The sequence below is a fragment of the Alternaria novae-zelandiae genome (assembly GCF_023758075.1).
Source record: "Alternaria novae-zelandiae strain BMP 2774 chromosome Unknown scaffold_17, whole genome shotgun sequence".
Taxonomy (NCBI): Eukaryota; Fungi; Ascomycota; class Dothideomycetes; order Pleosporales; family Pleosporaceae; genus Alternaria; species Alternaria novae-zelandiae.
Genome location: NW_026056977.1, coordinates 663,848 through 688,746, shown reverse-complemented (window position 1 = coordinate 688,746; position 24,899 = coordinate 663,848). Strand labels below are relative to the sequence as shown.

Here is a 24,899-nt window from a genome sequence, read left to right as displayed (position 1 = left end):
ATCGGTGTAGAGTGAGCGTGTCTGGGTTTCGTCTCAAGCTATGATGCAGACGCTGGGACTGTCTTAGTCTTTGTCTGAGTTAGGATGCAACTTCAACGCCCTGGGTTGGTTTGATGGAGATGATAGAAGAAGTATTATGTGTTGATCTTCAAGGCTATTCTGCGCTGGGGATGGTATATAACAGCTGATGACATCCCAGTGCACTGCGGATGGGATTAGAATTTCACGAGGCCTAGCTTTCTGAGATTCTCTGCTAGAGACAGAGGCCGTGCGTAGAGCAGTGCGTACAGTTCTTGCTAATGGGATATGGGCAACGCGTCTACCAAGACAAGACAACAAAAGATCTCAAGTCACGAAGCCTTGCAAATGGGAAAAGGATGCCTAAATCAAAATGTACATTGTGGGTATATTGTAATTATCATATCTTCCGACCAAATATTCCGGCGTTCATCATACGCTCATAACACGAGCGTTCATCGTAATGAACCTCTAGAGTTTCAGATGCTCGTGGCAACCTGAGACCCTCCTATCGAGACTCTTCATCTCCTACTCCTCGTGTCCACGCCTCCTGTTGTTATCAATAAAGACCTTCTTGAACCTAAAGTGGCACAAGTCCTTCGTAACCTGCCACGAGCTCTTCGCATTCTCAGCAACAAGCTGACGTGTAGGCTTCTGGAACAACTGGTCAATCTCCTCAAGCGTGAGATCCTTCGTCTCAGGCATGAAGAAGATCTGGTAGAACCAGCCCAGCACGGCGATGCCGCCGTAGAAACCCAGCGCAAGACCAGTCTTGGTGAAGGTGTTTTGCATGCCGGTGAAGTTGTAGGTGACGATGAAGGAGGACAGGAAGAGCCATCCGGTGGAGGTGGTCATACCGTAGGAACGGAGGTAGGTGGGGTAGACCTCGGAGGGAATGACCCAGGTCAATGCGGCGTAGGAACCGAAGAACAGCTCGTAGAGGATGAGGCCGGTGAAGTAGGTGCCGAGGGTAGCACTCAGAGAATCCATGTGGTATGAGATACCGACAAGGACGAGACCGACCAGGAAACCAGGCAACATGGCAATGGCCCAGAAGCGACGACCGCAGGTCTCCATGAGGAAGATGGCGGGGATGGTACCGAGGAGGAGGGAACCGCCTCCGACGAGAGACATGTAGTTGGCGGTTACGGTGTCGAAGCCGACTTGGTGCATCAGGACGGACATGTAGTACATGATGGCATTGATACCGGTGAACTGGCCGAGGAAGATCATGATGTTGGCGTAGATGATGGCGCGGCGAGCACGCGGCTTTGTGAAGAAGTCCATCCATGGGAAGCGGTTGGTGCGTCCGGCAGCGACCTCAGCCTCTTCCATCTCAGTGCTGACCTTCATGACGAAGAACTCCTCGCGAGCCTCGTGGGTAGCAGTGCCGCGAATGCGCTTCCAGACCTTGAAGGCCTCGAGAGGCTTGCCCTTGTGCATAAGGTATCGAGGGGATTCGGGCATGAAGAGGATACCGACACCCATGATGGTGGAGAAGACGAGGGAGCTTCCGAGGATGTAACGCCAGTTACCAGGCACAGTGATGAACATAGCGGCGACGGCGTAGCCAAGAACTTCTCCGAGGGCGATGTTGAACTGGTAGAGGGAGACGAGGTTACCACGGAGTCTGCTCTCGACAGTCTCAGCAACGTAGACGGGTACGGTACCACCTTCGAGACCGACACCAGCACCGAGGATGACACGGGCGGCGACGATCATGCCGTAGTTCATGGATCCGGCTTCGAGCGCACCGCCGATGGTGTAGAGGATACACGAGATGATGATGGCCCAGCGGCGACCAAAGTATTCGTTGCATGGCGAGATGAGGAAGGCACCAGCGACGGCTCCGAGCGGCATACCAGAATTGACGAGCGAGTTCTGCTGGGCAGTAAGATGAAGGTCGTCGGGCAGTGTGAGGTTAGCACCAGAGATGAGCGACTGGTCCAAGCCAGATAGCAGACCACCCATGGATGCGAACGCGACAATCATCCATGTGAAATGCTTTGGGTTCTTGAACTCGATGTCGAAGAAGCCCTTCTTGTAGTTGGCCTGCTCCAACTCCTTCTCAAGATCCTGGATCAGGTTCTCGGATTCCCATCCTCTCGCATCCTCGAGTTGTTCTGTCTTTGCCTTGGGTGCGGAGTAGTCCGGTGTAGGTGCGACCTGGATATGGTCGGCTTTTTCTGTTTGCAGAGTGTGCTGCGGCGACGAGGTCTCCTCAACCATCTTGGTGTCCTTCTCGTCCATGATGGGCAGTGATCAACAAGAGATCAACAGTGAGGAAGGGAGGAAGAAAAAGGGAGAAAGGCTGCAGCAAAAGGCTGGTATCTCACAAACCCCTCCCAAGCGGACGCATCTCCGCCCTTTATAAACCCCAGTGGAGACGACCCATGCCCATGGAGAAGCCTCCCCATGGCGCTCTCCATCCCACCACCAACGTGACGTGACGTACGCGTGGAGTCTCCATGGCACGAACGCGGCAAAAAATTTGCCTTGCGCGGATCGCAATGCCGGGGTAGTAAGCACCAGCGCAAAGCCGGTTGTTGCAGACTTATCATGGGCTGCCCAGGAAGAGTATAGACAGGTGGAGATAAACAAGCAAAGGACCGACCGCCTTGGTGGAGCTTGGCTGCAAAGAAGCTTCTAGCGCCCCACATGCGGCTCTGCGGTTGGATCCAATATTCCTGCCGAGATACTCTCCGGACAGGTGTGGAAGGTCGCGCGTGTAGTCGTCTCGAGGAACTTTGGCATACCACAGCAAGACGTCTTTATCGCTGGTATGTGAGGGCGCCAAGTTTGACATGAAGACAAGCATCGCGGAACTTGCGGCAGTGGCGCCTGGCGTAACGTTCGCGACCAGTTCTCGCTGTTCCCAAACTACCTAGGTACCAGGCATCTCGAACGGCCCAACCAATACCAAACTCTGCGCGCTACGCCAACAAACAACGCGCGCAATGACGTCGAACGCCCTCGTGATGTGTCAGGAAACGGCGCGAATAGCCAATTCCCCCAAGATCAGAAAGTCCATGCGTGCATCGGAATCGGAGCATGGGGAGAGGGGCGGGTTGGTGTGAAGGCCATGCATGCATATCCCCTCACCATCGGAGAAAACGCTTTACTTCGGCGCCCATGCCTGTTTGGGACGAGCCGGGAGGGGAGTGCAGAGGGCGCATACCTTACTAAAGTACGCCGTCCGACTTGTTCCGCTCCAGCCTCATCTTCCCCCGGTTCTCCAGCCCGTGTTGTTGGGTAGGTGGGTGGAACCCGGGGTCCTCGCATGGCTCGCGCATGGCTCTCGCATGGCGGGTTGGGGGCGCTTCGGGCAGAACCGGCGGCGCAGACATCACTGCTCAAGCATCCGGGAGAGAAGATGCTTAGCAGTTCTTATCGCTCCGACTGTCTTGTCGCTTATGTCGCATACTGAACGTTATTGCTGTCTATCAGCCCTAGCAAAGATGACGATATCGATAGCTGCGACAAGGCATCAAACCAGCTCAGCATTGATCTGACAGTCGGAGGCGGACCACATCGCTAAATCCACCACCAAAGCGCCAACATCGGACCATTCGACTCCCTCCGACATTCTAGAGCTCCGATCCAATACGCTACCACAAGAACCAATCGAAGCCATTAGCTAAACCGGTATCCATCCAACGAATCCATATCAAGCATCGTGAACTGCATGTGCAGGCGGTGTACCTGGTCGAGAAGCTTCAGTGGAGTGTGCCTTGACTCGGGCACCTGGAAATCCCATACCATGGCCTTGGCTACCTAAACAAGAGCTTGCATAACACAATACTCGTGGTGTACATAGATCCACTCTGGGCTGGATCCCAAGAGTGATGTTTTGCTTTGCTCTCTTCTTTTTCGTGGTGATCTTGGTGGTTAAAACTTAACCCATCACAACTATCGCGGACTTTGATCTGGAACGCGATGGTTTCATTCGTGTCTTGCGACGCAATTCTACTGACTTCAAAGATGGCGGCGTTCTATCATTACGACGCTGCAAACCGCAGCATGTGTACGCGGCTGTATCTAGGTATCGTCGCACAAAGAAAGACTTCGCCGCACAGATATCAACTATCGCACCACATTCAGAGATGTTTATCCTCGACGTAGCATCGTTCATCAAGTCTTCTTGTTGCACTAAGTAGATTTCGAACCCGTAAGAGTCGCTGAAGAAGCGTCTCTGCTGCAGCGACTTTGTGTCGCAACGCTCATTCGCCGCGTCATTGCACACCAAACAACCCTTCCCTCTTCACTTCACAATACCATAGTTCATCATCTTTCTCCCCTCCCTTTTGCTTCCCTCCTCAAACCCGCACTCCCATCTCCATCCTCCCCCTACAACTTACTCTTCTCCTCCCTGCCCACCAACCCCGGATGGCTTACCCTAACCGGCCTCGTAACAGCATAAAACGCCATCCCACTACTCTTAGTCGAAAACTGCACCTTACTCCCCACATGAAAGAACGCAAAATCACCCGCAACAAGATGATGCGTAATCCCCGTTGCCTCATCCAGCACATCGATCTGACCACTCAGAACATATTTCGTTTCCTCAAAGTCATAAGAAGCCGGTTTCGAAGGCCCGGCTTCGATCTTGTAGAAGCCGGATGTTAGGTGTGCGGGTGAAGAAGGGGTTTGTGTACGAATGCTGGCGTGAGTTAGAAATAGAGTTTAGATGATGGAGCGTGGCGTAGAGGAACTGAGACGACGCAGAGCGACGAGCTACTCTCGATTCCCGGGATACATAATTGTTCTATACGCGAAAATATTCCTCGAACGAGATGGATCGGAATCGTTGTAGACGGGCTTGGATTGCTGGGGAGAGAGAGGGAAAAGGTGATGATGGGACAAGAGGGGGTGGCTTACGTGTGGAAATCGGCTACAGTAGCATTATCGCCTTTGGGCAAGGGGATAAATTCATGGCCTGCGCCTTTGATGACGGTGAGGGGGACGAGGGTTCCGGACACTGTTTGAACGGTGCGCGTTAGTGATGTTGTGAGACCGCCACCTCGGTTCCATCCCATCTAGGAGGAGGGTTGAGCTTACTGTTTGATGCAAGTTCGTAGAATTCTTAGTAGTAGTAGTAACGTCAATGTGATATTTGAGATGAAATTAGTCCAGAAAGCACATTATAAAGAACCAAGATGATGATGTTCGTGCGTCTTCCCCCACAATGTTGTGGGATGCGATAGTTGCCCTAATCGGGTAAGCCGTGCCTGACTGCCCAGGTCAGGTAAGCCCCTCCATTGCACTTTCGACATGGTACGTAATGAGCGCAACACTTGAACTGAAAGGAACATGCGTGGAAAGTGGCGTACACTAGCTAGCGATGGCGCTTCAGTATACCAGGCGAATATGACGACACCATTACTGCAACTCTCACGCAAAAACATCCATCAAACTTCACGCCGTTCACAGACTCAAGAACAAGCATATCGAGTAAAGAAACTCATAACCTCTATCTACCACCTCACTAATCCTCCCACCCGGTCCACCCAACCAGTCTCCCATCAAGGTCTAGAGAGACAACCCGGGCCTGCACTCCCAGATCATCCTCTTTCCCATCTGTTCGAAACCAGCCAGCTGGACCAGGCATTCCTGCATCATCACATCTCCATCTCATAAACTCGTGAAAAAAACTCCTTCCACTCCAATTTTGAACTGATATTCGTACACAGAGAGAGGAAAAGAAGAAAAAAAAAGAGCCCAGGGCATAAACCATCAGTCACTACTCTTCTTCTCATCTGCCAAATGCTCATTCCTTCACCCCTCACCTGAAAGGGTATAGTTCATATTCCCGGTACACACATACACGCCCCTTCCTGCGCCTGCAATGCAAAGAAGATCGTAATATGTAATCATCGAAAGTGCGATAGTCGTGAGGTAAAGAGGCCGTTCGTTCATTGTTTGTGACAGCGAGCGGGGTAAGTTTAGGCGAAGCCAAAGTACTCGCCACCAGCTGTCATAGCGGTGTAGAGAGCCTTGCGAAGATCTTCGTACGTCTCGTACTCAGGGAGGTCGAGTTCTGTCAGATTTGTTAGTATTGGGTTGAAACGAAGGGTAGGGGGTATAGCTTACGGTTGAAGCAAGTATGGCTAGATGGCAGACGATCCTTGCTGCCGTAATCGCGGTGGATGTTGAACTTGGAGAAGCCGTTCATACCCTCGAGCTCCTTGAAACCATTGAGCGGCACCTTACTTGTACCAGTGACGAATTGAAGCAGCTTGGCTTGCTCTTCCTTCTCGAACGTTCGGACAGCGCGCCAGAACCACTGGATCTGTGGCGAGGCAGCCGTGTAGTTGTGGTACTCGGTGTTGTTCTTCCAGTCATCCACATTGATGTCAGGCAGACCGGAAATGAGAAGTTCCAGCTCCTGTTCGCTGAAGATGGAAACCAGCTCTGCCGGCACAATGTCGTGGAAGCCCTTGAGGAAGTTCTCGAGCTGCTCTTGGACGGCGCCTACAAGACGGTGCTCAGTGATGAGGCGGACGTACTCGTGCTTGTTATCTTCGGTAACGGGAATGTTACGGCCGTTTTCGATGAGGTCGACGGTTTGCATCTCTCCAAAGGCTTCGACTTCAACTGAGAAGGTTTCCGTTATGATATCCGTAATCTCGTTGTGAATCATCCATTCCAACGACTTGTAGTACTCAAGGTCAAGCGTCTCCATATCCTTGAGGCTGACTTGCTTGCCCATGATCTGCTTGTAGACCGCTCGGCTGAAATGGCAGTCGAGGACGCGGCCTTCGTAAAGTGCTTTGCCAATGATGCGACCAATGAACTTGAAGAACATCAGATGCTCAGGGTTGATCGAACTAAGGCGATTGGGGTGGAATGTCGTGCGATCGGAAGCGACAGGTACAAAGAGAGCGTAGTCGGCGTTGAACATCTGGCGTGAGATTGACTGGAACCACTCGCGGGTAACACCACCAGCGTCAACACCTTCCTCGCCGTGGAAGCGGATGCTGAGCTTGCCAAACTTCATCTCATCGGCCGATTTGAAGTATAGCGACTTGAAAGAGTCTAGGAAGACTTGGTCTCGACGAACAGAGAGCTGGAGCGGCTGGTGTTGTTGTCGGTCGCCACCTCGCGAATGAAGCTTTCGGTTGAAGTAGTTGCGCTTGTTGTCGAACTCCAGCACCTTGGAATTCTTCACAAGGAGGGAGAAAGTTCCGCTCATCAACTTGGGGTTCTGGCGGACAAGATCGTTGAGAATCTTGCGGTGCTCTTCAGTGAAATTGAAGAACAAGTTCTCCATCCTGCTCTCAGGTGGCGGACTAGACAAAGCGAACTCCTTGGGAAGCATCTTGGACAGAGGCATGTCCTTGAGTGTGGTGTTCTTGCAAACAACCATCAGACTCTCAATCAGCGGAAGCAGCGTAGTAGCAATGTTGAGCATGTTGCCGCGCTGGCGGATGACAGTGAGACATTCGCTGAGCTTTTCCCATAGTGGCGCGAAAGCAGAATCCTCGTATAGGGTCAAGAGGATGTCTTCCTTCTGAGCGGGCTCAAGTGCCTCTGCAGCGGCCTCAGGCTTGTCCTTGCTATCGCGCGACGGGTCGAAGAGATAGTCAAGCGCTGTCAGTGCCCTCAGCAGCTTGGTTTGGTCGGAGCTTGCTGGGGAGAACTTGGCAAGTGCGATGCCTTGGACGTCAGTAGGCGAACTTGCCTTTGAAACTTGAACCGTCAAGCTCGCAAGATCCTGAAGTGTTGAGCTAGCAAGATCCTTGGCAATACCAAGCAATTCTTGACCGAAGATCTCTTTGGCACCTGGGATGGGCGAGAGGTTGCTGATAACCGACAAAGTCTCCTGGAAGACCTTGCTGTTGCACTCCCGAGCAGCCAAAATCTTAGCGACGAGTCGAAGGTTGGCTTCAGGTACATCGGGTGGTGTGAGTGTACGGTGCTTCTTCTTGTCCTCTTCGGCCTTTGACTCGTCAGGCTTGGAAGTACTGCCCTCACCCTCAGTAGCGGTATCTGGCTGAGCAGCGTTCCCGGGAGCAGTCGTCATCTCCGTATCTTGACCATCTGGGCGTGCTTCCGTGGTTGTGGTATCAGCAGGCTCATTGTCAGTAGTCTGACCCTCCGCAGAGGCCTCTGCCTCCTTCTTTGCGTCTTCAGCAGCCTTCTCCTTCTCCTTCTTGAGGACTTGAAGTGGTGCGGTGATGACCTTGAGCAGTGATGTCAATTGCTCCATGATGGTAGAGCTCTCAACGATAAGCTTGCGGTCCAACAAGGTAAGGAGAGCATTGACTGGGTACTTGTTCGCCTTGCTTTCCTTCGCCTTGCCCTTGCGGTTGGCACGATTCTTGAAACCGACGCCAGTCTCGTGCTCAGTAAGGAAGAACTGCCATACGGCAGGGTTCTTCTCCGTCAGCTGAGTAAGTGTGTTGAGACATTGCTGAACGACCATGAGTGGAGAGACATCGGCGTTGATCGATAGAGCGCCATTCTTACGGGAGATCTTCGGGGTCTTGTCTGCTGGCTGCTGGGGCTGCTTTGCTCGGATAGACAACTGAGCAAAGCTCTTTTCAACTGCATTCACATCGGCGCTACCGTCTTGAAGAATGGAGAGCAGGATGCTAATGACCTCGGCACGGTTTTGACGGTTCTCACAGACATAGCGGAGGATGGAGCTCAGGCTACCCTTGGCGCTTCCTTGCTGTGGGATGAACATGAGCCTGAGGAGCGTGGCAACGCCTGCCTTGTCAAGCATTTGAACGCAAGGACGCGTCTTCTTCTTCTGTGAAGGGTCGTCTGGCTGCGCGCGGCGATCACGTCTATAGCCAAAGTCGTTGAACTGGTGTAACCGGCGATCACCTCCCATGGCTCGAGCTTCCGCAGACATGTCAGGTGGAAGTTGGCGCAGAATGCTCTCATCGGTATCCATAAGTACAGCAGCTCGCAGATTGGGGTCCAGCGATGCGAAGAAGCTTGCAGGATCCATATCTTCTGCCTGTGGAGGGGCGGCGCCAGCACTGCTTTGGTCGCGACGGCGGCGCTCTTCCCGCTCTCGGCGTCGACGCTCTTGCGCCTCCTGTGCAAGCAACTCATCGCGGATCTCTGGAGGAAGAGCAGCCAAGAAGTCTGGGTTGATGTCTGTAGGTGCCTCACCTGCTGGACCTGCCTCCTCGGGCGCCGCTGGAGCTTGTGCTTGTGCCGGGGCTTGCGATTGTTGCTGCTCTTGTCGTCGCGCTTGAGCCCGTTGTTCGGCTCTACGTTCAGCTACCTGCTGCATCAAGACTTCCTCGCGCAGATCCTCGGGAAGAGCGTCTAGATACTCGGTGTCGATGCCCAAATCCGTAATGTCATACTCATGACCTCTAATCGTTGTTGTGACTCGCGGTGCTGGAGGCGCAGCAGGTTCCGCAGGCGCGGGCTCAGCCGCAGCGGAGGCGTCAGCGGGCGCTGACGAGGACTCTCCGACCTCAACGCCCTCCATGGCTTGTGCTTCAGGTGCAGTTTCAGCCTCAGTCTTTGGCTCACTTTCTGCGGGTTCTTCTTGAGCTCGACTCGCAGCCTCAGCAGCTTCACGTTCCTGTCGCTCACGGTCCTCCTTCTCTTGCGCCTCACGCTTCTCGCGCTCTTCACGTTCTTTCTGCTCTTTCTGTTCCTGCTCTTCCTTGAGTTTGCGTGCGACCTCAGCCTGACGTTCCTCCAGTCGCTTCTTCGCCGCTTCCATGGCAGGAGGAACCATGACCTTCAGAATGGAGTTGACCACTCGCTGGCTCTTCTCTATCGCGCCAGGACCGAATAGGATCCGGGCTTCTTCCTGCCAGCGCTGGCTGGTGTACGCCTTGACGAATGATACCGCAGAATGTGGGTCTTCGCGAGCAGTGCGTGATGTGTACGACTCTCGCATGCGAGCAATATCGCGTCGCATCCCGCTATCGAAGGGTGGCATACCCATGGGATTGGCGAAAGAAAGGTGCAATGCGCCTCCGTGCTGGTGTATTGTCGGGCCAGTAGTAGAGCTCATAGCATTCAAAAGATTGCTGATGAACGAGACTGGGCTGTCAGATTGGCTGAAAACGCGGGGACCACGGCCTTCAATAGCATGAACCCAGTCGCTCTGGCCTTCGTTGCGCGGTAGACCATCTCGTCCAGCAGAGCGACCACCTCGCTGAAGCAAGGGGTTGATACCGTCGTCAGTAACACGAGGACCCGCACCTGGGCGATGCGAACGGTAAGCTGGTACAAGAATGCGATCACCTGGCCCTGCGGGGAACATCCATGGGCTGAGGCGGTGGGTATGTCGAACAGCAGGAGCTTGAGCGTCTTCCCAGCTACCTCCCCACCCCATCTCGGGCATAGCATCGTCTTCATCCTCCATTCCAGGATCGTAGTGAATTTCTTCATCGTACTCCTCTTCTTCCTCGTCCATATCTAGTTGGGTTAGCGACCGTGATAAGCGTTCTATCCTATGAAGCAACGGACCTTCTTCCGCCATCTCGTCATCTAAGAAGTCTTCGAGATCTCCACCTTGTTGACGCATTTGTTCAAGAAGCTGAGGAGGATCAAGGACAAAGCCGAGCGCGCCAGGGCCCATGTTGCCCTCGCCGTTAGGACCACCTGGGAAGTCGTCCTGATCATCACTCCAGTCATCTTCTTGATCTTCAGCGAGACTGGCGTTCTCGTCATCACCAGTGACTTCCTCCATGGCATCCATGGCCTCATCCATGTCGTCCATATCGTCATCACCTCCATCGTCCATGTCATCCATGTCATCTTCGTCGTCATCCTCATCGTCTTCTGAATCGTCATCAGAGTTTTCATCAGAATCAGAGCCCATTCCCATTTGGTTGCCATCGTCGTCAACCTCGATCTCGACATCGATGTCGCCGGGGAGACCTTCGATAGGACCCATACCGTCAATGTCCATACCCATCTCCCCGAGGATCTCTTCGTCGTCATCAGAAACAACATCGTCGTCACCGATATCAGCCTCGTCGTACTCCATGTCATCCGCGTAAGGATCGTCGTACATCATTTCCTCACCCTCGTCGTCTTCAGAGTCTTCGTCAGATTCCGAGTCACCAGTTTCAAACATGCCGAGCGTGGAGTTGCGGAACAGATCAGGCGTCTCTTCGCGTGTGTTATCAACAAGATCGTCGTCGGATGCTGTCGAGATCTCGTACTCGTCGGCGGAGTCTGGGGCTGAACCAGTATCATAGTGCATGCTCAGATCCATGGCTACGTAGCAAAGCCACTTCAAAGGCTTGAGAATGTACTTAACCACTCGCTTGGCATTTGGGAAGTTGAGATCAATGTCCGAAATCGCTGTTGTCAGGATAGTGACAAAGTTCTTCTCGTACATGATCTTGGCCATCTGCTTCAGGTTGGGTGTCAGATCGGCGTTCTGAGTAAGCATCTCTCCATTGGGACGCTGCGACACCATTCTACTAAAGATGTCGGCGATGCTCAACAGACGAGAGTACTTCATGTCGAGTGGTTCATCCGAAGCGTTTGCATCCTTGAACGCCTTCAGAGCATGCTCAAGGACGAACTTGCGTACGAAAAGCAGGTCTGGCTCAGTTTCTGTGTATGGCGACACTGGTACGTCGGTTTTCGGCAGAACGAACTCTCCCGTTTTGTTGCACAGTGAAACGATGACGTCGATGGCGCAGTTCGATGTCGCCAGCTTCTTCTTGAACGCAAGGTCGCCTTCATGGCTCAAGCTGCCGATAGGCACCACGTTGTTGAGAAGGTAGTTCAGGACACCGGAGCGAGGCTTTGATGGTGTCACAGTGTAAGGGTCTGCCTTCCTGGAGAAGTTGATAAACTCAATCTTCGTGCGGTTGTAGCTCTGCAGAAGTTCAGCGAGACACTTCAAGATGAAGCACCGGTAGATGTAGATTGGGTGTGCTTCAGCCTTGAACACAGGCTTCTCGGGCTTAGCAGACTCTGTAGGTGCGGCAGCTGGGGTCGCAGTGGCGGCGTCCGAGCTAGACTCTTTGCTTGCTTGCCCTTCAGCTACATCCTCTGCAGGCTTTTCTGCGGGCTTCTCGGTAGGCTTAGCGGGCTCAGGCTTATCTTCAGCCTCCTTGTAGGCTAGCAACTCGCAGAGAAGGTAATGAATAACACCATCGGGGTTCTCAACTACAGGCACCTTGAGATCTGAAGTCTTTGTTCGCTCAAGGAACGGCTGCTTAGGCGCTTCGCTAGACTCCTTGGGTTTATCGGCCTCAGCAGTAACCTCTGAAGACTCAACAACACTTGTTGGCTCGGTTGGCTCAGTCGCAGGTGGGTCGGTCTTCTTAAGAATAAGAGTTTGCGGTCGCTGATTAGGATCGAATCCCTTAAGTTGAAGCTTCTCGTTGGTGACTTCAACGAAGATCTCCGGCGCACGGATGGCTAGCGCGTACATCTGGCGAGTGTAGCCAGTAGTGTCTGTCTGCCTTCGGTCGCGCGACTCAAACATCTGCTGGATCTCGGTACGCATAATCTGTCGAATCATCTCGTCATCTTCAATCATGTGACGAAGCACAATCATGAAAGCGCTTCGAAGGCCCTCATTGGTGATACCAGCAAGCTGCTTTACCATGAGGAACAGACGTTGAACGTTGCGCTTCTCCGCAAGACGCGTGGCAATCTTACGCGTACGAGTAAGCATGGCTAGTACTCGTGTCACAGACAGAGCCAGCGACTCATCTTTGCCGATGCGAGGCAACATCTCGATGATTGCGTTGAAAAGCAGATCCTTCTCCTCCATACTGACGATAGGTTGCGGTAGATCGTCGACTGTGGTCTCTTCCTGGGACTCTTCTGTCGGCGGAGTCCATTGAACTTGATGCGGAAGTTGATCCTCAGCCAGTAGTCGTTCGACGATAAGCAAGACCTGGCCAATCCAAGGTGACGAATCCTCCGGAGACTGATCTGGAAAGATTTTGATGAAGCCCAACAAGGTAGTGAAGTGTTCCTTCAGCTGTTCAACAATAACGTCGTAGAAATCCTTTTCTTGAAGCACCAACGCTAGGAGATGGGCCGAAGCTGCTATCTTCTTGCTCTGGGTTCGGAAATCGTCTTCACTCTGTAGCGACATGAGAGACTGCACGAGCATCATACCGATCTCGGCACGCATCTCGGGTGGGTCGGGCGCTTTCGAAACGGCGGCAATAATGAGATCTGCCAGCTCAAAGGTGACATCGTCGTGTGAGTTGAGCATGTCGAGACATCGATCAACGAGGTTCTGGCGGAGCTTGGCTCGCTGCTCATCCAGCTGGTCTATGGCAACGAGCTGGGTCGAATTGCCGTTAGCCATCCGCTTCTGATAAGCAAGAGCGTCCTGGGGCGCAGCGGGGGTTTGGCTTGACTGATCACCGGGTACAGGTGTAGTAGATGTAGGCGCCTCTGATTCTGTAGTCGAAGCGTCGGCGTCTTCCATGTGGACGGACTGTGTCTCCGGGTGCTCAGAACCATCTTCATCCCGCGTTACTTCGCTCCCTGTCATGCTAGCATCGTCCGGGTGTTCGGGAACCACCACTTCGGCTCGACTTGGTGAAGCGGATGGCGGGCCTCGCGCTTGGATCTCATACTGTGGTATAGGATTTCTTGAGGCACTTGGACGGATTTGGTTCTTGCAATACTCCTCCGCCATGTTGAAGTTGTCGCAGCATCGATACAAGGCTTCTTCAGCAAGGCTCTCCTCGTATCCCTTGTCTTTCAAGCGTGGTAAGTGGTCTCCGTTTCGGGCAGTCCAAGGCTTGATTATGGGCTTGCTACGCTTTGGAATCTTATCGATGCTCTTGTAAGCTCCATGCTCACCTTCGCACTCGAGAACAGATTTCAGTATGTTGACAGACGTCTTCACCAACGACGTGGTAGCCTTATCCATGAGATCAGAATTCCAGATCTTTTCCACAGGCACGATAACGGCGTAGCGTATCTCAACGAGGAACTGAGCAGTCAAGAAGTGATCAGCCCGCTCCCGATCGCGATCCGGCCGGGTTTGCATCGATGACGTCTGTGGCGACTCTGAGATGACTTTGAAGTTGATGATCTGGGAGAAGAAGGCCAGAATGATCTTGATACCTCCGAGAGAAAGGTTGAGCACTCGCTTTGACTCCTCACTAGTATCTTCTGCCTGCTTCTGGGTGATCTCAAGCGCCGATTCGTAGAACTGGTTGAGGATGTTCGCCAGAACGTCAAATCCACCGAGGTTGCGGAAGGACACAAGCAGCAACGTCAACGCTTGCGATCGATCGAGGTTTACCTCCACGATAAGCTGTGACAGCGAAGTAAGAATGATGATCCAGTACGCATAGCGGTCCTCAATGATCTCTGATTCCTTGGGACCTTCGTACTCGAGCTGGTCAATGACTGCCTGGGCAAGCTGGTCTGACACGACCGTTGCACATTGCCTCTGGTAAGCCTCAAGACTGCGGCGGAACAAGAGTAGTTTGCCAAGCGACTGGAAGAACGGTGCGACTTCCATCGGTATCCTACTAAGCAAATTGCGGAGAGTTTGCGTGTTCTTGAATTGTGCACTGTTCTGGCTTGGAGCCGTGATCTCAGAAGCTGAGCCAGAGGCAGCAGCGTCTCCGTTGGCAGGTGGTTCGGTCGCACTGTTTCCAAGGCGGAACACGTTATCGGCTTCATCGTTGCCGAAACCAGAACTGGTGATCCGCGTCTCCTTCTCCCATTCTGTGGGCATGTTGCGCTGGAGCAAAAGCTCTTCCCAAACACAGCTTCGATGCAGCTTTCCGAGACTGTCCACAAGACGTGCGTACATGTCCGCAAGATTGACTTGACTAGATACATTATGAGAGGAACGGGTGGTGTACATCTGGCTCTGGAAGGTCAAGGTCATGGCTCCGACGAGGGTATGGGCCGACACTAGTGCTTTGACGTATTGTGTACCTTGCTGCATATGCTCTGGACTCTGGGAAGTACCGGTGCTTGTGAAAGGTGCGAAGAAGGCTTGCTTGCCGGTGTGATCGAGGAGTGGTTGCAGGCGCTCCAAGGCCACTTGTGTCCGCTTGATCAGAGAAGGCACCGCAATATGGGGCTTCTGCTCAACAAGTACCTGGACAACGTGGCCGAATTGCTCGCACATGCTGCGGTACTCGCTTGCTTTTGGATCTAAGCAAGCGAGACTCGAAATGTCAAGGATAGAATCTACACCATCAAGCTCGACGTACGCAGCGCACATGGCGTGGTTTGAGAAGAACCCAGAGAGGAAACGGCAGAGTACGCGGATGTACTGGCCGGTGGTAGGGCCCTTGGTGCTGTCCTCAGTCTCGGTGATTTGACTGTAAGCGACTGGTTCGTTAGCAGTCCCATCAGCATCTTTCATCTCCACATCAGTACTTGTGGTCCCTGATGCTTGAGTTGTACTTTGCTGCGAGCCTGATGCAGAAAGAGCTTGGCGGCCGCCTGCCACGGTGAGCTTTCCAGCAGCATCCTCGATCCAGAGCTTGGCTCCTACACCTTCCTTCTCAGCCTTGTCGGCGCAAAGTTGGACCACACGCGCGATCAGCTCGCTTAGACAGGCAAGAACGCGTGCCTTGAGAGGCGGGTGATGGCGCACTAGCTCATCGAAAGAGTTTCCGATCAGGGTAGGCATCTCCGTATCAGCGTCAAGAGCTTTGATGTGAGCAGGGCTCTCGAAGATCTCGAAGAATCGCTGGAGGGCGGTCGATGACTGGAACAGCTTCATACCAGCTTCAGCCAAGCAGATACCGTCGAAAGCCGGGGGCAGGGTCGAGATGGCTTCAGCTACAGGCAAGATACCCTCGGCAAGTGGCTTTCCGCCCTCCCTAGGAGCGTATGTCGTTGGTGTTGAAGCACTGGGGTCATTGTTGGCTGCAGCCGTCGATTCTGAAGCAGGCTCTCCCGCGACTGTCTCCAAGAACGCATCGCTCAGACCTGCCTCGGCGATGACTTGGTAGCTAGTGGGTTCATTGTTGATGAAGCTGGTAAGGATCGTGACAGCCATGCTCCAAACAGTTGAGCCGAACGTCTTGGCGTTTGATAGCACAGTGCGCAAGCTGCTGAGCAGCTGTTGTGAGTCAAGCAAATTCCGCATCAAGCGATCGAAGTTTCCGCCTGTGTGCGACATCATGTGGTTGAGGAACTTGAAAAGCCAGCGTAGACTCTGCTGGTGATAGAACGGAATTTGATAATCAGTAAGCTGAGTCTTGTACTCCTTGGGCATACCCTTGTCCTCCTCTGCGAGCTTCTTGGAGGTGTCGACCTCGTATTGCATCAGATCAGCAATGATTTCGAGCCCCTTCGCGGCCACGAGGGCTGAGAAGGCGTCTCGCAGGTTGTACACAAAGGTATCAAGGAAGTTGAGAATCTTGGGGTGGTTGCGCTCTGCCTTTGCTGTACGCAGCTTAAGGACATCGACAAGAATTTCCAGGAGCCCCGCAGCCACCATCTGCTCACCAGTGCGTGTTTGAGACGTCGGCAGAGTGTTCAGCAGAGAGAACAAAGCGTCGCGCCACTCGTCCTCCTCGATATCATCCGGGTTACCAGTTTCCTCGCCAAGGCCAGCGACCAGCTTGCGCACAACGTAGAACAACACACCATGGTTGACGTTGACACTAAGGGCGGTGCAAACATCAGCCGCTTTAGACTTGTGCTTTGCAAGGGCCTCGAGCGCGCTCATGGTGTATGTCTGCAGCTCCATCGAAATGCCAGTCTCGCCGTTTCCAGGCGGATGGACGAGCTCAGAGAGTTGGTAGGCAAGTTGCAACCGGCGTGGTTCGTCTGCATCTTGCTGTCCCAGTTTGGCCATGAACTCCTTTTCGACGTGTACGTAACCGATGTTCGCAATGGACAGTAGGCGGATGGCAACTGCACTGTCGCGCCCTGTGCGTCCCTCGTTGAACATCTTTGCGATGCGGAGCTTGTGGAGGAATTCGTAATGCACCGTCTCCGGTAAACTTGCGAGTCCTTCCTTTATGAGGTCGTGTATGTCGGTCTTGTGTACCTTGTCCGCTGAGAGCTGGAAAGTCTTGGGCCCGTTCGTTGTATTACTGGGTTGTCCGGGAGTGAAGGCAGGTGTGCTCGGCGAATCGGTAGCGGGTGCAGGCTGGGGCTGTCTCGGTGTTCGGTTGGGTCCCATGCTGGACGTCCTACGTACGGGAGTCGGCGTGGTGGGCGCGGGTGCCTCTGTAGATGCCTGCTTGCCACTCTCTGCTTCGGACGAGGGGGTGGGCTCATAGTACGAGATGAGGACGCCTCCGAACTCCTGCTTCATCGACGACTCGGACAGAGAGTACAGAGCGACTAGGTCGGACGGACTGACCTTATCAGTGCTGCCAGCGCGGTCCTTGCCCTTGCCTGCTGGAGTGCCGAAGACAGGTGCTGCCGTTGCAGGGCCTTTTGCGAATGGGCTAGCCAGCTTCTGGACCTTGTCGAGGTTGATGTTGTAGTGGCTGGAAAGAAGGGACGGGTGCAGGGTGGCCGGGGCCAAGCGCATGCGTGCGGCAGCATAGCGCTGAGCGAGGCGATGGCCTAGACGAAGCGTGGCCTTGAGGAGGGATGTGGAGGTCGTGTTGAGCAGCTTGTCCAGGCGCTCACTGCTGGAATACAGACTACGGTTCCCGCAGTTCTCCAAGAGCATCCGCGTGAAGTTGAGGATCTGCTCGACCAGCTCGCGATCGCCATCCCGTGATACGTGCAGGGTATCCAGGACGGCATCGGTCGTGGTTTGCTCGGAGCTGGTGCTTCCTTCCTCGGCATCGCCTTTGAGCAGCAGCCGGCGCTGGAAGGCCTGTGTCTGGGGTCCGTCTACCAGGCCATATTCCTTGTTGAAGAGCTCGAGGATGTGGTCGAAGCGGTTCAGGGCGGGGATCCAGTGGTATGCGTCACCGCGGGGAAAGGGCCAGTGCCTGGGGAACGAGGCGAGATGTGCGGGCAGCTGGAACAGCGGTATTGACTCGGTCGCCTTCACAAAGTCTGCTATCATCGGCGACTGCGCGCTGTGTTAGTAGTGGCGAGGGCGGGGAGCGCGGGGAGCTGCAGCTTACCAGAGTCGACTCATGTCGCGATGTAGCCTGTTTCTTGATCTTCATGTTTGCGCCGGGCGCTCGGAAGACGAAGCTTGCTCACATGCAAGCTCTATGAAGCCGGTGTCGAGCGAGCAGTGGTTGCGTGTAGGCGGTCGGATAGCACGGCGCCGTGTCCGTGGCGTGAGAGGATGTCGAGAGGCAGGCTGCGATTGCCTTTACCGGAAGCGCAGAAACCCAAAGTGGCTGCGGCTTTAGTGGAGCGAAAAGCGGGGTCGTGATGAGGTATGTCGTCGGTGGGTCTGCACACAAAGGCGGTCGCCGCGAAATGTTGCGATGGCTACAAGCGGGCGGGTTGGCGGAGAAGAGGCGTGGGTGGTGGGTTGCTGGTAGATTCCACGGTGCAGGCGTGGATCTTGGGCAGCTAGTTGGGGGCGTTGTGGCAGGGTGCAGGTGCCAGCCGTGAAATAGCGGGAGCCTCTGTGTCGGCAGGCGGGTGGTGGGTGAGGTGAAGGTGTTGTTGGAGCTCCAGCTACGAGCACCGCAAGTAGCAGTTTCCGCAATCATGGAGACGTGGTCCGTGCCCGATGATCCAAGCTTAGAGCGTCACGAAAGCGACGCGCTGTCGTCACTCTCTCTGCAGACGGTGACGAGACAGAATCACGCTCGCGGTTGCGCGGGGCCTGTTGGGACATTCGTGGGTCTATCGATGATCGAATACACTGACATCCGTCGTCCCATATAATATCCGATAGCAGACATGTCACTATCTCACCACCGCAAGGCAGCGCATACCTGGGTATGCAATCTGGAGACTTGATAACAATATTATATATTACTCAACAGCACTTCATCATTCACAACACGACCGTCGCAGCACATTCCATGCCATGTCTTGGTACCGTCTACCAACCCCCCGTCCCACTCGCCGACTCCTCCCTCTCCCTCCCCTTCCCATCCACCAACCTAACCGTCTCCTCCAACACCAACAAATCCCTCTCAATCATCTCCGCCCAGTTCTGAATATCTCCCACCTCATTCAACTTCTTCGTGCCGCCCTGAAGCAGTTTATCCCACTCGGCAGTCTGTTTCGCCAGCGCCGCCGTCTGCTTCGCTAGCTCCTTTTCCTGCTTTGCGATTGCGGCAGAGTTGGCGTGCAGGTCGGCGGTGCGCGTGCGCATCTCGTTGTCGACGGATGCGCCGACGCTGGCGAGGGATGCGGTGACGGCTGCGCGCGCTTCGGTTTGGCGGCGCTGGGCTTCTTCGCGCGTGGGTGGTGGGGAGGGCATGGTGGGCGTGTCGTGTTTGGTATTGTCAGAGAGACGATGTTTAAAGTATTTCGCGTTGGTAAGTAGTGTAGTAGTTCGTCTTGATATGGTAGAGGTAGGAGAGTGTATGTGCTCGAATGGTCCTCGCAGCTACTCTCCCAGCGAATGATCGTCTGCGAGCTACTGCGTAACTCCACCATGGTGGCAGACTACCTAGTCTCGCTTCGGCTCTTCTTGGTATGCTGCGTAACATGGTGATTGGCGATTTGCGTCTTCTGCCGGCGCCGTTGGAGGCCGCTTCTGGCTCACTGCGTGATGGTGTAACGGGGCTTGATGTGAATGGCCGGAGGATATGCTCAATCTATGGTTACGACTAGCATCAGGGCACTCCTTAATCCCGTACCTTTGTCTGCATCTTGTACACGTGTACAAGGCTAGTATGCGCGTCGTACGGCGTGACCATGGAATTCTACGACTGGGCGACGGGGCGTCAGTTGTCGGCAGCAATTTGGTTTGATAGTACACTGGACGTTGCCTTAACACATATATTCTCTCGTCTTTGGGATGATAGGGTTGAACATGTATGTTCGTGTGCCTTTAGGCTCGTAGTATGATATGCGCTCGGTATTGATGTCATCTTTGTACCGTGAGCTTCTCATGCTGGAAGTTTGACAAACTCATGGTAAAGAGAATTCTGAAAGGGAAAAAGACGCAATGAAACTTCCACGCATCAAGAGATGTCGCTTGTGTCGCCTCCTCGTCAGAATGGTGGCTGAAGCCTGAGTCGTTGCGGCGATTTATCAAAGCGGGGCAGTCAGCGGGGAGCATTCGGGGCAGTCGGGGCAAGCGACGGTGCCACAATCAACACCTTATCGTAACTTACCTATCTGGGACACAGTCTAGTTGACGATCAGCCGTAAGAGTCAACTCACACTCATTTTCTTCCCATCTTCCGGTTTCTTCGGATTGCTAATATTCATTATGGTATTTAATCAGGTGGGTATACACGCAAATGTGGGTGTGTCACCAAGAATGTGTTTAGGTCTGGTATGACCCATCGCTACCTAGGTATGATGCGCTCTCTTATCGCCAATTGCACAAAGACGTCACTCAGCACAAACGCAAGATGTCCAATATATCTGGGCCCAATCAAATCAAATTCGTAAGATAACACTACAATCCAAGAAGAAAAGATAAAAGAAAGTAAAGAAGGTCATAAAAAATCCCCCAAGTGATCCAGCCACACATGTATCCAACCCCAAATCCCATCAGGTCAATCCCCGCATCAACCCTTAAGCCTCAATCTCCTGAGCAGCCTGCTTAATCGCCTCCTGCATCTCAGCGTTCATCTTTTCAGCTTGCCTCTGCGTCTCAGCGTCCACCTCAACAGCGTCCCTCTTCGCGTTCCTCGCCTTAATCTTCGCCTGCACACCCTTAATCTGCTGCACAAGGAAAGCAACACCCTCATCCGCGCGAACACCATATGTCAAGTGCGCAGGCAGCACGCTCAGCGTACCGAGGCAAACAGCATCGCCAGGCTGGCAAATGATCTTGACCTTCTCCTTGGGGAAGTTAGGGATCTGGTCCCTGTCCTGCAGCTTCTGGGTGTCGCCGTAAGTGACGACACCGGCGATTTGCTGCATGACGGCGGGATCGAGGCCCTCGATGGCGCGGTGGCAGACGGCTGCGCCTTGGGAGTAGCCCGAAGCGACGATGACGGAGTCTGGGCATTTCTGCGCCATGCTGTTGAGGGTGTCGGCCATCATGTTCTTGGAGCGTGTGTCGGTGCCGCCGGGGAGGACGTTGGTGCCGATGGAGGCGGCGTAGGGGATTCCCTCGGTCGCGACGGCGTCGGCTCCGAATTCTTTCTTGAGGCCGTTCGAGGTGGGCGGTCCGACGACGGTTCCCATGTTGCCGATCTCGGTGGAGCCACGGGCAAAGGCGAAGAGGACGTCTTTGCAGCCGCCGCGGCTGAACTCGCTCGAGCTGGATCCTGTGCCGCCGATTCCACCACCAAAGAGCTGGCGGCTCTCGACTTCGATGGGGCTGGCGGAAGCAAAGCCGGCAAGGGCGGCGATGAGGACGGATTTGGCGTACATGGTGTTGACTGGTGGATGGATAGGGGGAAGTGGGATAGAAGTTGAATCTGCTATTGACAAGAAGATAGAGAAGAAGCGAAGAAGGTAGGAACGAATGAAGCACCGGGCCTGTGAACTGTAGTGTTGGTGACAGTGTTGACTGATGATGATCTCCAACTGAAGCCGGCGTCCTACCTTCTTATAATCCTAAGATGTTCGGCCAGGCATATGGCCAAGCTCAATCTACCCATGACGACGATCAAGTCGAGAAGACAGGGCATAGTGCCAGGCACCGCCAAGGTATCAGTGGGCTCATCGATGAAGTGGAAACAACCGGTAACTAAGATCGCAGCCGAGGAAGGTGTTCGTCGACTCGACACTGGATTGGCCAACTCTGCATCGGTGTATTGCAAGGACAACAAGCCCCAGTCATGCGACTGCTACCAAGTACTGCCAAGTAGGTTGAGTTCTCATGAGAGTCATGGTGGAGATGGGGTACGGAGGAATACCAGTCCCACTTCGAGCCTCCTCGACTCGAACAACCTGTGCGGTCAACCACTCAGGACCTTCAGGTGATCCGACTACCGAAAAAGCACTATCATCATTCATGCGCTTGGACTTTACTTTTTAGTCACCCCGGCTGATCTTGCTACAGGGCAGTGCCCCACGCGAGGATGTTCCTAGTGTGTCCGCAACGTGCCTGCCGTGCCTCGGTACGCTGTGAACTCTGCTGTGAATCATTGGCCATAGTGACGTCCGTCTCCGAGCTGTCAGTGTAGGAGGTTGAGCTGACAAGAAAACGGCTGTCTCGAAAAAGCGGAATGACTTCATCGCAAGCAATGCGAGGAAAACTCTCGACATAAGATGCGATTGGGCAGTCTGCGGATGGAGGTATTTCTGCATGATAATGCGGTTTTGCATATAGCGAAGTTCCTGTTCGTTGTCAAGAATGCTTCCAAACGCAAATAAGCTTTCGCATATTTGCTGCCGTTGCTGGTATAGGGCTGATCGACGTCACGGGAGCGTCCCGTTATGGACCGTGTGCTATTTTAAATTCGCCTGACGCTCTTAGCTGTTTCAACACCCAACGTGATACAAAAAGCAAGCGCACCAAAGATGGCCAAACGCTGGCAACGCCAGCACCGCAAGTTGACCGTTGTGAACGGAATGCGCCGCACATGGAAGCCATGCCTTCTTGCCTTTGACTGCGACGTCTGGTGACGTTGGAATTCTTTTCGCAAAGGTACTCCAATAGATGGATGTTTTAGTGTGTGCGATGCTGGCAGACTGGGCATGTAAGACGAGCTTGCTTCCACTCACGGCAATCTACTGTCGGGATGCTTCAGGCGATGTTGATGCAATCTGTCCAAAGGGTACCAGCCATCGCAACACCCTTGGTGCTCGACTCCGTACCCTGCTTCATCCTGCGGACGCCAAAAACGAACAGTTCTTGGAAGCAAAAGAAGCAGGTACAGCATCAGCCACTGCAGGGTGTTGCCATTGTTGAGGATCTTGGATCTTGCGATCGATGCTTCCATGATCTTTCTGCAACCCCATTCATCCGCATCACCTGCCCGCGCTGGATGACTCGCAAGGAGGGCGCGATCGTCTCAACCTTACGCCTGGTATTAACCGTTGATTCGATGAGTCGCTGAGTCGCTCCAACCCTGAGCTTCTGGCAATATGACTCGGAAGGAAAACGGCATTGATTGTGATGAACATGTCGATGCTCGCGTTCGCTTTTCCAGACTGTTCATCTCGCTAAGTGCGGGGCGCCGTTATTCACTCTGGGCCTGGAGCCGGGTCGGGTCGACATTGCACAATCTTCGTAATCAGTTCTATTGCGGTCGGTGCCGGGGGTTCGCGTCATTCCAGAGTTGTTGTAAGAAGGTTGTTGGAGGAAGACGATGGTGCCACGTGGGTGCCAGAGGCGGAAAGTTAGAATAACGACATCAACCGGCGCGCGGTGGTCAAAGCGCGCCGTCCGGCAAACCTTATGCGATGCGCCTTGACGGCGAGGAACATACACCTCCACGACTCGTACGTGTAACCGTTGGATAGAAAGACGCGCCATGTTGACTTCGGAATGATTGATACGAAGCAACCAACCTTGCGGAACAGGGATGGTTTCCGTCGGAAAGCGTCCCACTCCCAAGCCTCGCGATAACGATAGCGTATGATTGGGCCGAAGAAGCCAACGACCAAGAAGATACATCTTTCCACTAAGAACATATATACAACTTCTGATCTGAACTTGGAAAGAACAAGAGAATAATTCCAAACTCCAAAATGCACGACCCCGTCGCCTCAGCAAAAGCCCAAGAAGCAACCCACCAATACACCTTCCGCCCCGCAACCCCCGCCGACATACCCTCCCTGCAATCCATGATCGCATCCTCACTCCGCAGCCTGGGAAAAGGGTACTACACAGACGCCGAACTCGACGGCTCAATAGGCTACCTCTTCGGTCCAGATTCCGTTCTCATAAAAGACCAGTACGTATAAATTCCAATCATAATCAATGGATGAGAATAAGGCGTCCGTCATCAACTGTCATCAAGCATTATCCATTTGCGGAAGAGAGGGGAGGGGGAATATGTACCCCTCTTTTCCACATTGCATTGCCAAAGACCAGACCCAGAAACCTTGGTAGTGGAAGGGAAGGAGGGGGGGAATTAAAGGGTAGTAAAGTTGATGATTTCGCAAACAGAACATACTACATCCTCCACCCCCTCAACGCACCCCTCACAATCTGTGCCTGCGGCGGCTGGTCCTTCCGCAAAACACTGTACGGCGGAGACTCCGCGCCCTCTCCCCTGCGCATGCCAGAGAAACGCGATCCAGCCGTTGACCGCGCGAGCATACGAGCAATCTTCACGAGTCCGCAGTATGCGCGCAAAGGCCTGGGTACGATGATGATGCGGTATTGTGAGGCGAGGGCGAGGGAAGGGAAGGCAGGTGAGACGGACGGGTTCAGGAGGCTGGAGATGGGGGCGACGCTGAGTGGAGTGCAGTTGTATGAGAGGTGTGGGTATGTGAGGAGTGGGAGGGTGGATGTGGTAACGTGTCCGAATGGGGAGGGGATTCGGATTCTGCATATGACTAAGGATTTGGATGAGGAGCACGAAAGTACTTGAACTGGGGCTGGGAAGTGGAAGGGAAGGGAGGATTTGGTAAAGTGTAGACCTAAAGATACATTTTTGCGAACCGACCCTTCCAAGGTTGTCACGATCGTGGTATTAGCCGTGGCCTGTGAGCGCGTAAGCGAGATCTAAGGTGGTACTGTACACGGCGCAATGATGACCCGTGATAACGTCTTTCCTGCACGCTGGTGAAATGCGGTGATGTGTTGTCAAGGAAGCGTGAACCCTGCCGCTTTGGGTTTAGTGGATGATGGACGCCTCGCGGTAAGGCACCCGATCGGGCGTATCTACTGCTTGTGGCGCTATGGTGCGGTCTTGATTGGGGTATCACAGGATAGAGCAGGAGAGGTCACTTGAGTAAGAAGCTTGGTGGCTCGTATATCAAGTAGGCGAGATTGTCCGGTTGTTCGAGTACACGGTTTC

General features: G+C 53.8%; 5 protein-coding genes across 5 annotated transcripts; 1 reads left to right on the top strand and 4 right to left on the bottom strand.

Moving 5' to 3' along the window:
• Positions 1-546: 546 nt before the first annotated feature.
• On the bottom strand, positions 547-2,268 carry J4E88_008050 (uncharacterized protein; the record flags this gene model as incomplete). The annotated part of the gene is made up of 1 exon (XM_049401663.1): positions 547-2,268. One exon carries the CDS (start codon positions 2,266-2,268, stop codon positions 547-549), a length of 1,722 nt encoding a protein of 573 aa, XP_049252736.1.
• Positions 2,269-5,960: 3,692 nt separating this feature from the next.
• Positions 5,961-18,022, bottom strand: J4E88_008049 (uncharacterized protein; the record flags this gene model as incomplete). The annotated part of the gene is made up of 4 exons (XM_049401662.1): positions 5,961-6,055; positions 6,109-17,074; positions 17,120-17,937; positions 18,019-18,022. 4 exons carry the CDS (start codon positions 18,020-18,022, stop codon positions 5,961-5,963), a joined length of 11,883 nt encoding a protein of 3,960 aa, XP_049252735.1.
• An 870-nt stretch (positions 18,023-18,892) lies between these two features.
• Positions 18,893-19,455, bottom strand: J4E88_008048 (uncharacterized protein; the record flags this gene model as incomplete). The annotated part of the gene is made up of 2 exons (XM_049401661.1): positions 18,893-19,355; positions 19,448-19,455. 2 exons carry the CDS (start codon positions 19,453-19,455, stop codon positions 18,893-18,895), a joined length of 471 nt encoding a protein of 156 aa, XP_049252734.1.
• Positions 19,456-20,547: 1,092 nt separating this feature from the next.
• Positions 20,548-21,354, bottom strand: J4E88_008047 (uncharacterized protein; the record flags this gene model as incomplete). The annotated part of the gene is made up of 1 exon (XM_049401660.1): positions 20,548-21,354. The coding sequence occupies one exon, from the start codon at positions 21,352-21,354 to the stop codon at positions 20,548-20,550; it is 807 nt and encodes a 268-aa protein (XP_049252733.1).
• Positions 21,355-23,622: 2,268 nt separating this feature from the next.
• J4E88_008046 (uncharacterized protein) lies at positions 23,623-24,355 on the top strand (the record flags this gene model as incomplete). Its single annotated transcript, XM_049401659.1, has 3 exons — positions 23,623-23,828; positions 24,044-24,240; positions 24,348-24,355. The coding sequence occupies 3 exons, from the start codon at positions 23,623-23,625 to the stop codon at positions 24,353-24,355; spliced, it is 411 nt and encodes a 136-aa protein (XP_049252732.1).
• Positions 24,356-24,899: the final 544 nt, after the last annotated feature.